This window comes from Amborella trichopoda, chromosome 9, assembly GCF_054954075.1.
Source record: "Amborella trichopoda isolate Santa Cruz 75 chromosome 9, AtrichopodaSantaCruz75HAP2 v2.0, whole genome shotgun sequence".
Taxonomy (NCBI): domain Eukaryota; kingdom Viridiplantae; phylum Streptophyta; class Magnoliopsida; order Amborellales; family Amborellaceae; genus Amborella; species Amborella trichopoda.
Window position 1 is genome coordinate 14,904,714 of NC_142344.1, and position 16,313 is coordinate 14,921,026.

Sequence of the window (16,313 nt, forward strand, 5' to 3'; positions counted from 1 at the left end):
TTTATCTTTAGTTATAAAATTTAAAGATTAAAAAATACTATAGATCGAGAAGATCTACGAACACTTGAAAATCTTAAAATTTGACCGTCGACATAATGCATTACAAGATAATCTTAAAATCTGACCATCTATATAATGCATTACAAGATGCGGTATTTTCAAGACCTCAAATTCATTTTTTCTCATATGCATACCCATACATATTGAAGTCATGTGATCGAATTGAGGGTTTTTAGCATGGAAAGTTTTTTTGAGGTGCGCCTTCATCCTAATGTTTAGGGCCTCACCCTCATATGTCTTTTTTGCCTTCATACTAATCTTTAGGGCCTCACCCTCATATATCTTTTTGCCTTCATCCTAATCTTTAGGGCCTCACCCTTATATATCTTTTTTCCAAGAGTTAAAGAGGAAGGAGTAGAGAAAAGAGGGTGGCGATCATCACATAGGATAAAAAATAAAAAATAAAAAAACAAAGAAAAAAGGGAAAAGCAGACATTGAGTGAAATAAAAAGAGGGAAAAGTGTGAGGGATCAAATGGTGAGGAAAGGAGGGTAAGAGATTGGGAACAAATCAAGAGAGAGAGGTGGGGAATTTTGGCGAAAAGGAAAAGGAACGAGTGGAAGGAACGCAAGGAATGGTCTTTGAATGAACCATCCGCTCTTCATCTTAGAGAGAGAGAGAGAGAGAGAGGGATCCGCGCCTCTCTTTTAAGAAACCCTTCTTCTTCTTCTTCTTCTTCTTCTGCCTCTGCAACTGATTGCGGCACCACATATCTCTTCATCGAGGTACTCAGCCACCGCTTACACGGTTTCTCTCTCTATACGCAGACACGCTTTTGGATTCTTGTTGTGGTCCTCCTTTCCTTCTCTCTGAACTCTAGGGTAGCCGCCTGCCTTTTTTAGAGGTCGGCCGAAAAGGAAGCTGCCGGTTTTAGAGAGATGGTGGATTTGCCCACCAATCATCTTGTCCCTTTTGGGGCATCATCTGGTTCTGAAGGTCAAGATTAGGATTGAAATCCTCCACGCCCGTTTGTTTATGGGTCGATCTGGTGCGCGTTGTGGTTGGGGTTTGTCTCGTGTTTAGGAGCAACATGGTGTCATGACTTGACCTTGTGCGAAGATTAGGGTTTCGTTTGTTTAGCAGGATGAGGAAAAGGAAAGGATTTTCTCGTTGAAGACTTGGTTTAGGGTTTGTAGATCTGCTTCGTGTTCTAGAGTTTCTCGCTAGGTGGCTTTGTTGGGTGGTTTTGGAAGACACAATCTATTGGGGCCGGTTTCCTTGTTGTTGCGGGCTACTGGTTGATGATCTGAAGCAATATTGAACAGGGGAAAGGTGGGTTTATAAACGGCAGGCAGGTTGCCCTTTTGTGGGTTTTGTTTGCAGGTGTTTTCTTCTGTTGGGTTTTATTTGGAAGATAAGGAGCCATATGCTGCTTGATTGGCTGCGTGTTTATTCCGATTTAGTCTTGCTTCCATGTCCCTTGATGTTTTACTTGTTTTGGTTTGACGGGGTTGAGTTTGTCATAGAAAAAAAGGAAAACTTTTAAGTTATAGCTTCTGCTATTGTTTTGATCATAGAGAACTAATTGGATTTCCGCCTTTGCGTGATAATTCATCTTCCTTGCCTGCTTGTTCTGGATTGTGTTCTGTTGCTGTTTAAGGATTTGCTGCATCGGGTTTCGATTTCCTTTGTTCTCTAGTCTTCCCGCTAGTTCAATTCTTTGGCATGGGGATCAGTAGGGACTGTTGGTTCCTGGCTTTTGACCCGAAATTTGGATATAGGATGCTTTTCTTTGAACGAATCGCCAGATTGAACATAGGTTTCTGCTTTCACTAGTTTTAGTCTCCAGTTAGATGTTTGCAGATGTTGCATTGCTCATCATTCCTGGGGTCAACTGCCATTGGATCAACAAATGATGTGCTATCCTTCTAAAAGTTGAGATCGGTCTTCTGCAATTTACCCTATATGGTGGCACCAGTTAAGTTGGATTTGGTAGAGAAAGGATGCTACATTTTCCCTTTGATACTCCTTCAGAGAAAAGAAGCATGGGATAGATTTTGCTTGCTGGTTGTATATGATGCGGCAAATACACTGAATGGGCGAAGATGGATGAACACAACTGATTCAAGCCTCAAAGAGGACAGATTGTTAGCCTCTACTTTAATTGTTTTATGCCAATTTATTGGTGATTATGGGCAATTGTATTTCATAGCGGGGGGGGGGGGGGGGGGATGTCTATGAATAAACTTGTGTAGAGACTCATTTCCTTGGAAGCCATTAAATGGGGCTTGTCTGATACATGCTAAATTGAATTATTTAGAGAGTTCCAGTTGAGTAATGGTTGCGGCATTTTGACGTGCTGTTAGAATCCTGCTGCTACTGATTCCAAATATTCCTTAGTCTGTAGCATATTTGTAATCCCTAAGAACTTTCATTGTCCCATGCTACTGGGTGCTTCTGTCATAAGAACTTCTGTTGGTTGAAACTTGAAACTTCATTTCGCAAATATGCGAAATCAAGATGCAGCCTGGAAGCCCTACAAGTTCGTTTAATTATCTGGCTCAGTGTTATGACCTCTAGGGTGATGCCATTTACAGGGGCATAAAAAGAAACCATATAGGGCATATTAAACTATGCTTGTAATGAACACTTCTTTTTTTTTTGGTAATTTTTTGCTTTAGAATTTAGAGTTCATCTTTTACTTGAGGTGCTAACATTTTCATGCTTTTTATCTTGCAGGAGGAATTGTGCATTTGAAGTCTTTGGTGGACTCTAGATCTGCTGAAACGACTTAGAGGGAACCACCAGCGTGCTGTTTCTGCTGTTGCAAGGATAATGAAGAATTTGAATCAATGGTGTGTGATTATCTTTCGTTTTCTCTTTCTTACACATCTTTGAATTTTTTATATCCATGCATGATGGGCTAATTTATGTGCTTCTTCTTCTGGGTCTCATGAAGTTTATGTTATCTTGTTTCAAGCTTATCTCACAGTCCTCTTTGCCTGTTTTCTTGTTCTCCTTCTCTTTTCCTTTCATATAATCACAAGATTCTTTTGCAAGCTCATTCTTATTGGTCTTTCCAAGGTGATAGTGTTTGTGCCCAAGTCGGGGTATGTGTTCCTTCTTATTTTAACATATTATGATCCTTAACTGCAGATTTGCTCTTGCACTTGCAGTGGGGTTCCAGCCACTGCATCGCTATCATCATCCAATCACCATGGAAGCCGAGCACCTAATGCTTTATGTAGCACATGTGGGGGAAGTGCATTAATTGATAGAGGAGAAGGTCTAACACGCAGATCACCTAGAGTGGTGGGGCGCAATTTTTCAGTTCTTATTGACCCAAACTTGAACTGGAAAACAGATACAAAATCTGCTACTAAAGTGAGGAGGGGTGGAAGGCGGGCCAGGAGTGAATTCTCTTCTGGCCTTCAAGCACTGACTATTAAAAAAGGCTATAAGGAGGGGGAGGAAGTGAACAAGCAGGCTTCAAATCCTTCAGAGGATATGCCAGTCTCTGATTCAGAGAAGGTCTCAGTTTACCACTATTCTGATATTAGTTGTGCCCTTCTTCCGTTCTCATCTACTGGTTTGGTTGTTATGTATTCTTTGTTTCTTATTTGTTTTTATGTGGCAGCTTGGTGTAACTCTTCTTGGACAGCGCTTTAGTGCCTCTGTGCCAATCAAGAAAAGGAGAATATCTTTGGTTCGTTCTCCTTCACCCCCACCTCAAATGCATTCTCCACGAGCCCTTGTGCCTTCATTCAATCCTTGTATTAAGGATGACTCTATCAGGAAGGAACCTCGTTACGGGATTATTGAAGAGGATATTGACTATTCATTTGCTCCTGTATCTGAGGGCCCTCCTGAAAATGTGGATTTCTATGGTATTGCAATATTGGCAGCTGCTGCTTGCAGCTCTAGTCCAGTTGAGGAACATTCTAATTCTTTGGAGGAAGGTGGTGAGGTGTGTGTATTAACCCCTTTGGCACATGAGAAAGCCTGTAAGGACCATAATTCATCTTGCTGCTCCTTCAAAGAGAATGGTGTTGATTTGATGGTTAATGAAACAAAGGAATCTGAAGGTCATAAGTTATTGTCTAGCATTGATGCAAGTTTGGACAAAGAGAATGATTTGGGAGGAAAAAGTGATTCTTCTAGCTCAAGAGGGGAGAGGTTCCACTGGGATTTGAACACTGTGATGGATGCATGGGAGACTCCTTTGACAGTTGATGCTGTTATGGATGATCAGTCTGGTCAAGTTACCTCATGCAACCAAAAGTTGGAAGGTACGGGTAGCTGGCAAGTGGTTTGTGAAAACCGTAATGAAGCAGAATGTTTCTCTGATAGACTTGCTGAGAAATCGGCTAATGCGACAGGTGTGGATGGCTCCATAGCTTGCACAATTGTGGCTAGCACTGTTGAAAAGCCATTGGAATCTAAGTCTGGTGTCAATGTGCAGCTTGAAATGGTAACTAAATCTAAAGAATTACTTGCAAATCAAGAAATCATGGATTCTTCTTTATCAGCAAAGCAGAGTTCTTTCGAAATGACATATAAATCTGAAGAATTAATTGCAAATCAAGAAATCATGAATTCTTCTTTATTAACAAAGCAGAGTTCTTTCCTAGGAACTTCAGATTCCCTGTTCTTTGCAAAGCCCAGTTCACAATATATGAACATGTGCCCAAAACTTGATTCTTCTCATGGGACTTCCGTTGAACAGAAAAATGGAAACAAAGGTCTTGTTGCTTCTGAGAATCTTGCATTATTTTCAAGTGATGAGCTTCTGATGGAAGCTGATTCTATTGTTGATAAAAGTAATAGCGTTACTGATAATGGGGTTTCTGGTGGTTGCGACAGGAGAATTCTAAGCAATCCACTATCTCCTGTCAAAGCAGCAGATTCCTTTCCTTATCAAAAGACCATAAATTGTGATGCAGAAACATGTAATTCTTTTCCAACAAGTCGTGGTTTAAAACATGTCAGTGATGAGGAAAATTTTATTGATCACTCAGAGAGAAGTGAAGCTGCATCTTCTCATCCAATTGTCACTGATGAGGTGAGTACTCATGTGTTGAGCAATGATGGTAAGATAGGGGGGGATTTTGAAATCTCAGTACCAAAAGGAGGTGATAGCAGATCAGGTGGAGATAACTGCTTTAAAAATGGGATAGGTTTGGAGGACAGCATGGGAAAAGCGGCAGAGGAATCTGACCATTTGGGTTCTTGCGCCCCGATTTCGGAAGTATCTCTGGTTTGTGAAAGCTTGGGTATGGACACAGGCTTATGTGTTGGCAAAGATTCTGCAGTTGATGGTGGAGGATTATGGGTTAGTGAACATGCACTGCTTGAGGATAAAGAAGGCAAACAATCTAGATTGAGGGTTGAGGATAAAGATGTGAAGATGGTTAGTACAAGCTTGCGTAGTGAACCTGATGATCAAGTGAACAGCATGGCTGAGGTTGCATCAGGAGATGGTTATGATATCGAGTATGAGTTGGACGGTTCTCTGAAAGATCCAACTCATGATGCTGCCACTGATGAAGAGCAGACTGATGATGATGACTCACAGTTTGAGGATGGGGAGTTCAGGGAAGTAGGTTTGGAAGAAGATGTAGTTGAGGAAGAAGAAGCTGAACACCTCACCTATGGGCATGCAGATAATGGTGAGGGTGACAACTTTGGTGCTGTTGTAGAGGAGCATCTCTTGGCATCAGTAAAAGTTGATAACAATGGATGTAAAGTCGATGATCCACAACAAATCAATGGTGCTCATCAAGAAGTTGATCAAGTTTTTGGGAAGAATGAGCAAGAAAACAATGATTGCTGCCTCCAAGGTTCAACAATAGCTGGAGCTTCTGATGTTTTGTCTAGCCAAGAGAGACTGGTGAAGCCGAATCATGAGGCCCTTTCAAAACTTGTTCAAGCATCAAGGGATAGTCAAGAGAATGTGGTCATTGCTGATCACCAGGTTGGAATGGATGCAAATGGTCCAGGATCAAAGGAAACGGCTTGTTCGAATAAATTTTCAGGAAGGAAACGGTTGCCAGAAGGAAGAGCCAATTCTGAAGAAGCAATTTTGGATATTGGTGAAGGAATTGGTAAGAGAAATCTTGCGAGAAGGAGCTTTGATGAGCCTGGTCCTCCTGCTGGCAAAGCCTTGAGAAGATATGGGTTGACATCTGCAAGGGAGTTCTCATTGAGGATTGAGAAGTCAAGGTCTTCTGATGTGTCCCACAGAAAAGATAGGTTACATGTATTGGGAAGCAGGTAGACCTCTCTCTCACATACTCACACACAGGCACGTATATGATGTGTGCATGTGTATGTGCTTCTCTCTTATTTTGTGCATGTGTTGTGTTTATATGTGCTCCCTCCCTCTCTCAATACTTGAATGTGTTGTGTTTGTATATGCTTCTCTCTCTCTCTCTCTTTCTCCCCCCCCCCCCCCCCCCCCCCTCTTCCTGGAATATTTTCAAAATATTTCGAAAGTTAGAAAGGGGTTAATAATAGCCGTATCATGGTAAAAGCCCTTAACCATTATAGTCAAATAATTATTTTATTTAAAAGTTTTTTACCTTGTATTAAAAAAGCATTCGTGTTTGCCATTGATTATGGTAGCCTAATACATTTATAAGAACTTATACATGGGTTTTGGAACATGTCTTCAACCAATACTTGTCTTTTGGTCTTATGTCTTCAGATCTGAAAGCTATGAGGACTCCCAGTTAAGATTTGAAAGTGATGTTAGTCGAGGCAAATCAGTTGGAAGAGGTGGATCTTCACTAATGCATGGCCAGGCAAAGGCATCTGATCATCGTTTGGATTCATCAGATCGTTGGGGTCCTAATCGGCGTTGTTCTCCTGATGGTTATGGTTCTCCTGCTTTTCCACACATTGGCCCAAAAAATGCAGCTGAAGTTGCGGCTGCAAAGGTAGAAAGCAGCGGCTTTGTTGTTGCACCTGATGGAACTCTTGTTAAAGCCGGTTGCTCAAGTTCTCCTAGAAGGATTAGTAGGCGGTCTGTAAATTCTCCATCAAGAGGTGGACGTGGAAGGGTTTCACCAACGGATCGAGAAGGCGCAGTGGGCTTTGATATGGAGTTGGGTTTCGGGTCAAGGAGAGAAATCCATCGTGATAGAATGGGTTTGGGTCGGGGTCAGGGTCGATATGGTTCGAAAATGATTGGTTCAAGCCACAGTGTTAGGTATGACAGGGCTTTGGGAAATGGAAGGATTGATTCTTTATTAACATTGGAGCACCGTCATCTTGGCAGGAGAGAGAGGGAAAGAAGCCTTTCACCTTCTCAGAGAAGGGGCTCGCCTTACCATCTATCTCGTTCACGCACAAAATCTCCATCAAGGTCCCGTACTCCTCGCTCTCCTCATCTGTGGCCTTCTCCTCCAAGAGCTACTAGAGGTGGACGTGGTATAGGCTTTCGAAGAAGAAGCAGGTCTCCGAATTTTAGGACTGAAGCTAGAATAGGCAGACTCAAATCACCTCATCGACGAACTGGTGTCATTGACTTAGTGTCATCATCCTCTAGAGGTTCTGATTCTCCTCATCATAGATCAAGATGGGTTGGTGATCTTAGGGAATTGGATCATTTCAGGGAACACCAAGACATTAAGAGTTCTTTAGTTAATGGGCGGAGAGCATTTATAAGGGGTAGCCGTAGGTATGATGAAATCTGCATTCCAGGAAGGTTGAAAGCGGATGACTATGGTAGACCTTTGCATTCTGGGAGATTTCCCGAGTTTGCTGGCAATGGAAGAGGACCAAGACATGCTGGCAGTGATGAGGAGAGAAAGAAGCATGGTGAAACCTATGGTCCATCCTCAAGAGCTTACAACCTAGATGGAGAAATGATTCGTGCCCGTTATGATATGGAAGATGGTTTTAGGCCCCATGGTTCTTCTCATCCTAAAATTGCAGAAGATTTTCACAGGAGAGGGAGTCCAAGGGATTATGATAAGGGCATCGATGGCAGGTTAGTCAATGGAGCCAGGAGGGAGAGAAGCAGAGAAGAGGACGGGAATCCTTTTAGATATTGCAGAGACAGACGTGAGAGTGTTGGCTTCAAGTCATTGGGGATCCAAGATGTTGGTGATGGAGTTGATTCTAGAAGGAGGCCTTCCTGATCATTTTTAATAAGCTTTTCTGGCTTCCCTCTAGCTCATGGGACAGCATTTCCTCAACCATTTCTCAGTAGGTAACCACTTTGTACAAAGCACAGCATCCGTAGCGATTCCTTTCTTTGCAAATTTTGTTTGGGCTCGATTTGTTTGTTTCTTTGGGCCGGCCACATGCTGAGTGTTAATGTAAGTTTGCCAATGCAGCTATGCCAACACGATGAGTCCTTGCCATTGGTTGAGAGGTCGATTAGCTTTTCAACTTTATTGGACCATTTGTCAGTTAAAATTGCCATCGGGATCAAATTTGACCCCATCCAGGCATTTGCAGAGTTCATGTCAAAAGATGCAGAGCCTAGTTCTGATAAATCGCATCATGCATTTGATTCTGCCTGGTTATGGTTAACTCCAACTGTTTTGTTTATTAGTTGGTTAGCCCCAAATGTGCAAAATGCATTTGATTTTGCCCCTTGGGTGAAGGTTACCACTTTTAGTTTTCTTACAAGTAACATCTTCAGCACGCAAGGTATACTTTGGCACGCTCCATTTGCAGGCAAGCCCCAGATCAGCAACAGTTTTGTTCTTTTTCATAATCTCATTGTCGCACGAAAAGATTAATCATACGGCATTGACATATATTGTATATTATATGATTATTTATATGATTGATTAGTTGGATCTTTAATCTTTGTGAGACATGAAGTCCTTGTTTTGCTGAAAGAGAGAAAAATGATGACAAAGGAAGTCATTCACTCTCTTGAAGAGAACACACAAAATAAAAGAAACCGCATTGTATCTAAGAGGAACAGATTTCACCCAACAGGTTGAACTTAATGCTTCTGGAGAGGCGTTGATACAGTCTATTTGGGCTTTAATTGCTCTGAACTTGGGAGGTCTTTTGTTTACCATTATCCAAGTTTTATCTCAACTAATTGAGGTTGGCTACATGAATCATGTTCCATCATTTTACTTTCAGGTTTCATGAAAAGATACATTAGTTCTTGATTAATACATAGGGACATACTTTTTGAGAGTACATTGTAATTACAAAGCTATAATGTGTATTTACTTTTTGGAAATGAGTAATTTACTGTTGCATTTACATTGAATTAAAAAAGAAAAGCTGCTATAGTTTTGAGGCTTAATTCTTAAGCTGATTAAATTGCCCTCTTTTGTGTTCATGATCATGACCATACTTTATGAGTACCTGCCTACTTTACCTAACCAATTTTATGCAACCATTCAAATTCTCTTTTTTGGAAGTAAGAGCCCAACATCACCAGCAAACGATTCATAGTGAAAATTTAAAAAGAATAATAGAATGGTCGAATTTGAGGTCAGTATACGATGGAAACTACATGCTCTCATTTTTAGAACCAAAACCTTAAGGATTGAACTCAAGAAAAAGCTATGCATCCATCCATTGTGTAAGTGCTAGTCACTTCAGGTGAAATTGTCTTCCTTCTCTTCTAGTCCATCCAACTCCTGTGTTATCTCATTTTCATATTCACCTTCAAATTGCATGATCATTGTCAGTTGCGCCTTGAATGTCTGGGAGAAAATTTTGTCATCTGCCATCTCAGCTGGTTCTTAGAGTTGATCTGTGGCAAACCCTGATCAATACAGTGGTTCCCCCATTTGCTGACTTGCCTTGGATTGTGCAGGCCCATAGTTGGTTCGTAGCACAACTACATCTACTTCTGGCCACTCAGTTAGTTCAAAGGCCTGAGCCAGTGTTAGAGGTCGTACCATTCCGCCACTACTATTTCTTCTTTCAAACTCAATACTAAACAACTAACCCCAAAGGATACATGTAACTTTATGCTTCAATGGCCTATTGTTTGTGTTAAAATGTGAAAGTGCTATCTTCATTATGGACACAACGTTCCACTTATAGATGTATAAGATAGAAGATAGATACAAATAATTCTCAAACACATGATTGAAAGGATGAGATAACAACAAACAGTTATAACAATAATAGGATCTCATTTTGAATGGGTCTTCTAACTTTGAATTCAAAATCGTCACTTGAATTTGAAATCGTCGATACTCCCCTTCAAGCTAGTACGTGAAGACACGTAATGCCCAGCTTGGACAATAATAAGTGAAACTGCGTACAACCAAGGGCTTAATGAAGATATCTGCAAGTTGTAATCGTGATGGCACATAAGAAGTGGAGAGGAGGCCAGATTGTATCTTTTCCTGAATAAGATGGCAGTCCAATTTTATGTGCTTGGTATGTTCATGGAAGACAAGATTGGTTTGCGTAACACCAAGATCAACATGGAGAAACTTAAGCCATGTCAATTCACAAGAAGAGGTGGCTATAAACCGATGATCAGCCTTAGTCGAAGAACATATTACAATGTTTTGCTTCTTAATATGCCAAGAGATTGGGCTTGCGCCTAAAAAGGTAATATACCCAGTAGGACAACTTGCCCAATCTGAGTCAGAGTAGGCCGTCATATTTAAGTTACTTGTTGATGGAAGCAGAATGCCATGCCCCGGAGTGGCCTTTAAATATTGTAGAATTCGTTGAGTGGTGCCCCGGAGTGGCCTTTAAATATTGTAGAATTCAAGATGGGGCTTACGAAGTGCTTGCATAAATTGGCTGAGCACATGTACTGAGTAAGTGATATCGTGGCACGTAATCGTCAAATAGATGAGTCTTCCCACAAGACGTCTATAAGCACCAGGGTCGTCTAAAACAACACGATCATCCACCTTCAACCGAAGATTCTGCTCCATTGGGAATCAAATTGATTTGGATCCAAGAAAACCAGTTACTTTCAAAATATCCAAGATATATTTTCATTGGCTAAGGAAGATACCCTTGACTGAGCGAGTAACCTCGATACCAAGAAAATATTTGAGCTGCCCTAAGTCTTTGACGTGAAATTTTGTATCCAGTAGGATTTCAAGCAATTGATTGAGTGGTTGTCATGCCAGTAACAATCACATCATCCACATAAACAAGTATTGCAGTAAAGTGGTGACCATTGGAGCATGTAAACAGAGAATAATTAGCAATGGAGTGCTTGAAACCGGATGCCTTGAGAGCGGCATAGAACTTGCAAATCATTTATGAGAGGCATGTTTGAGGCCATATAAAGATTTGTGAAGTCGACAAACGAGGATCTCCCCCTTTCAGGTATAATCAGGTGGAGGAGTCATGTAGACTTTCTCATGTAAGTCTGTATGCAGGAAAGCGTTGTTGACATCCAATTGGTGTAAAGGCCAATTCCTTACAGAGGCAATTACAAGTAAACATTGCACTGTAACTAGCTTGGAGACGGGTGCAAAAGTCTCGTAATAATCAAGTCTCGTGGTTTGTGTATACCCTTTGGCAACCAAACGTGCATTGTATATTTCTATAGATCCATCAACATCGGACGCCATGAGAGAAGTTTGTGAAAGGACCTTATGATAAAGCACAGCGTATATATTTTTTTAAAAAAAATCTTTATTTCTACACCGGCACACAATGTCTAATTACAATCAAAACACTCTTGCAATAAATAAAATAAAATAAAATCGGTTCTCAATTACTACCTGTTCAAATACAAGTTCTTATTCAACAAAACTAAACTTTATTGCTTTATGAGAGATAATCAAAACATAAATAAAAATTTAAAAAGGTAAAATTACCGGAGATTACCTCAATGAGGCTTAGTACATCTCACGTCAAGTCTCCTCCTTCGGATGTGCTCGGGATCTATGATATGTTCAGGATCTATGATCGGTACGTTGTTTTCCCTACTATGACAAAAATTCACTCAATGACTTAATTTTGATCCAGCCTCTTAGCTTGATTTTAGAGATGTGAGAAATGGATATCAAAAGAGAGAGAGAGATCTACTAGCAAGGGATTCTACCTTTTTGCAACCTACAAAGAAAAACACCACTTAGGCTTAGGCCAAAGAAGAAAGAGGTAGTATGTACCACCCAAAATAACTTGGGGAGAGAGATAAAAATTTGGGTGTGCCTCCCAAGAGGAAAGAGGCAACCCAAAACAACTTGGGGAGAGAAAAAAATTTGGGTGTGCCTCCCAAAGAGGAAAGAGATAGTTCGGTACCACCCAAAACAACTTGGAGAGATAGATAAAAATTTGAGCGTGCCTCCCTTTTGGGAATCTAGGGAGAGAACTAGATAAAAATTTGAGCGTGCATCCCCTTTGGGAATATAGGGAGAGACTTAAATTTGGGGTAAAGACCCATTGGGAATCTAGGGAGAGAACTAAATTTGGGGTACGAAGAGAGAGGATTAAAAAGAGAGAAGAAAATATGTATGCAATTTTATGAAGGGAGATCTCCTTTTATAGATCTTCTATGTCATAGATTTTGTTTTATCCTCTTTTTCCTAAATCTATTCGCATCAAATAAAGAAATTTTATATTTTAATATATTCAATCCTGAATTATTGAATCATAAATATCCCAAATATTTAATATTATCACATAAGTTGGCTATACCTAAAAAGATAAGCCTACCAAGAAGAATATTGTGGCGTGCCACCCTTTTGGTGGCCACATGGGGGCCCTACCTAATCCACATGTTTGTAAATTTTGAGCTCCATATTTTATGAGGGTTTCATATATTTTAGAAAATATTTTATTTCATATTTAAAAAATTTTAAATATTATATTTTATTTAAAACATTGGAAAATTAATTTTTCTTAATTTATAAATCCAAATGACAAAAATAAAATATCAGAAGATTAAAAAAAATTCAAATAAACATTCTAAAAATCGCATAACATAAAATTAATTAAAATTAATTAATTTTGATTGGGAATCGGATCCGCTAGATCTAAGAAATTATCAATACATGGGAGTACTTCACCTCAACTGCGAATCATAATTCGTCTAGCTTTCTCAAACTGACCCAGCAGTTCTTATGACCTATAGTCCACTGCAGCACGATCCGCCTAACTTTCTCAAACTGACCCAACAGTTCCTATGACCCACAGTCCACTACAGGGGCATAATTGGACCACCAAAGTCAGTCAATAGACTAAGGGATGCAATCCCAGTTTATGGATTTCAGGTTCTCCCTTAATCATGGTCATCCAAACCATGATGCAACCATGACTCTATGGTGCATAGGGGTAATCTCTCACACATGTACACACTACCTTCATTGACAAATCTCAAAATGGCTATCTATGTACATGTTGTACACGCTTCACCGTCATTGACGAATCTCAAAATGGCTATCTATGTATATGCCGTACACGTTTCAGCCTCATTGGCGAATCTCAAAACAGCTATATGTACATGCCGTATGATGATATAACGATGAAGTTTTAGCCCAGTCTCTAAAGGCTATTCATCACACGTACGGGCTACACGGTCCCTTAGCTCTCATCTAGACATAAACCGACTTCATTAAGGGTTAACCCACTAAACCCTTCTCAATTAGATCCTTATGCCTAGGTCTCTTAGTTTTTTCTAAACCTCGGCTGGCCTAGTTCGTCGAGCCTAATCCAAATATCAGCAAATAACATTTGTCTATTATAGTCCACAAAAGGACTGTACTCCCACTAAGTTTATGTTTCATTTATTAAATATGATTTATATATCTTTAAAGGCCACATAAACTCAACAGAGTCTATGTCTCCGCTGCTGAAATTTGGGTGGGTTGCTGTTTTTCTCTCTAACTTTATGCTGCAACCTGTGCACGGTTTGGAAGCATAAAAGCTTTTGGAAGACGTAGGGTGCTTGCAAAGGCAAGGACGTAGCCTTTGCAAGATGCAAGATTGGCAAACAAATAAGACCGTTGCTGCTAGATGCCAAGGTGCTAGTGATTTTTGTAGAGCGAAAAGGAACTTGGCATAAGCAAGCTAGAGAGAGAGAATATCTTCCATCATCAGGAAATATCTTCAAATCAACAATGTATCAATAGAAAAGACGAGGCATTTTCCCTCACTGCCAAAACCACAAGAACCAGCCAAACTCTCTCTTGCAGAAGCAAAAATCACAATTGATGCGATGACATTGCTGCTGAACTTTTAATTTAAAAAGGGAGATGCTATCTTATCATAGCTCTGATACCATGTTAAAATGTAAAAGAGTTATCTTCATTATGAATGCAACGTCCCACTTATAGATGTACAAGAAGGAAGATAGATATAAATAATTCTCAAACCCATGATTGAAGGGGTGAGACAACAACAAATGTCTAGCCGAATCCGCAAAGCTTCCTCGGGACCTGCTTGCTCATGTGGTCTGAACTGTTTACGATGTGCACGTGTAAATTGAGCCCAACTCATTACCCCAACGGCTTTTTTTTTTTTTTTTTTTTTTGCATATGAATGGAACTTAAGACGTAGTGCTGTGAAATCCCAAACACCCTTTCCATGCTGAAACCATGGAATGTCATCTCCCATGAGATGCAATGAAGTTAAGAAACCATATGTTTCATCGAAAACCTGGTTGATCTTTTGCAATTGCTTGTCCCTAAATACTCACCTCATATGATCCTCCCCTAGCTTATAGGGAAACTCAATCCAAATAGTCCATGCTTGAGTTGTTATCCCCCTTGGTTTCTCATTTTCTAGCTATGCGCCATTGGATCTAGAACCTGGTTTTAAAGTGCCCTCTATTTGTTAGCGGTTTGTTTCTCTCTTGTTGTTGGACTGAATGTGCCAAGGTTTGGTCATGACTATCAACTCGTTCTGTTAGGTTCTTCTGGCCTTCCATTGCTACTCGGGTTAACCTGATCATACTTGCTCTAATAGCAAATGATATGATCCCAGCAGCACAAACAAATTCACATAAAAAAAAAAAAGAAGTAAAAGAGCATAATAGAATGGTTTGATTTGAGGTGGATGGAGCGTTTGCTCGATAAAAAGTTGATTATTCTAATAGCCTGTTTGAGATTACATGCTCTTGTCCCCAAACATAACCGAAAGATTATTTTACCAAGAAACCGAACTTACCCCAATTATAATCCAGAAGAAATAGTAGAAAACTCTCTCCTTCTTTACCTTAATCTACCTAAAACAAAAATACAAAGCATAGAAAGGGGCATGTATCATATGATTAGGTGAGTATTTGCATTTTTGGAATGGCTCTATACCATGCATTAGCTACTCTTAAAAATTATTAGCTTGTGAAATATTTTAAGTTTCAAGAAACCGTAACCATGCTTACATTTTCTTAGTCCACATAATCCCTGGTTTTCTTCTATGATGAGTTTCCTCAAAGAGCTTATATCTTCCTGAAATCTCTGTGAAGGAATGACTGATACATAGATTCCTCTTTATGGGTGCCGTATTGAAACACATACTAGCACAATGTGTTATATTTTCTTAATCTGGCTTGTTAATATTGATTACATCATTTTAGAGACTTGATATTCCCTTCTGTTTTGAGTATATAATAGAAAATTTTGGAAAGATATCCACGACCTTTTGAAAATGCATGGATTAAGCCAAATATGTAATTGATTTTTTCTTCTTACTTATCATGCAATGGATATAAAACAGTGTTGGATTTTTGTTTCTTTACAAGATAACCCTTGTCGCTTCATCCTCGCACTAACACGTGTACCTATGTCCATGCAGCATAATATGCTAGCATCAGGGTTGGGATAAAACTTCTCCTCAAAATCTGATTATGTTTTTCAAAAGAATCTAGGTCATATTTATTAGGTAATTAGGTCACAATAGTCACATTTATGTGCAATCAGATGTTAATGCATAAGTATTTTCCTAATCATGCCCCACGGAACAGATTCTGAATTTGTGCTCCTATATACACAAATCCATCACTTACAGAAATATCAAGAATTTCGCAGCAATTACCTTTGGGTGGGAAATAAGTAAATCAATCCAAGGAAATCAACTCGCTAGTAGATGGAAGTTCAGATAAGTACCCAATCATGACAAACAAATTGCTGTATATTTTGAGAGAGAGAGAGGAGGCGGCGCGAATTCAGAAGTAGATCGGCTAGCCAAAACAGGGGGTTTCTGGAATTAATGCTTATGGGTGTAATTTGTAATCTCATTTCTCTACGAATATTTCCGAACCTCTCTTTATCTCACACCTTCAGTCGTTTCTTCAAGATTTTGAGTGTCTTAGCAATCACATTGTCTATCCAACCTTGAATGTATGTGATCTCCCACAACGAGCTATCCCCCACCCACATAAGTTCGAAACAAAAGGGCATAGG

At 39.8% G+C, this 16,313-nt stretch overlaps 1 protein-coding gene across 14 annotated transcripts; it reads left to right on the forward strand.

The window, feature by feature from the left end:
- The first annotated feature begins 413 nt into the window (after positions 1-413).
- On the forward strand, positions 414-8,820 carry LOC18424452 (uncharacterized). 14 transcript variants are annotated; one of them, XR_016040553.1, is made up of 6 exons: positions 414-785; positions 2,740-2,855; positions 3,157-3,531; positions 3,638-6,273; positions 6,707-8,215; positions 8,343-8,820. XR_016040553.1 is itself a non-coding variant. In XM_020676611.2 (5 exons), the coding sequence occupies exons 2-5, from the start codon at positions 2,853-2,855 to the stop codon at positions 8,142-8,144; spliced, it is 4,452 nt and encodes a 1,483-aa protein (XP_020532270.1). In that variant the 5' UTR covers positions 414-785; positions 2,740-2,852; the 3' UTR covers positions 8,145-8,820. The 14 variants fall into 14 exon arrangements, 7 of the variants coding, with proteins under 7 accessions (XP_020532270.1, XP_088702644.1, XP_020532272.1 ...); XR_016040555.1 differs by having other exon boundaries at positions 6,707-8,211; XR_016040557.1 differs by having other exon boundaries at positions 502-785; positions 3,177-3,531.
- The last annotated feature ends 7,493 nt before the right edge of the window (positions 8,821-16,313 follow it).

Coding starts and splice junctions, on each gene's coding strand:
- LOC18424452 (XM_020676611.2), top strand. Junction 3,532..3,637: donor CAGTCTCTGATTCAGAGAAG/GTCTCAGTTTAC, acceptor TTTATGTGGCAG/CTTGGTGTAACTCTTCTTGG. Junction 6,274..6,706: donor TTACATGTATTGGGAAGCAG/GTAGACCTCTCT, acceptor TTATGTCTTCAG/ATCTGAAAGCTATGAGGACT.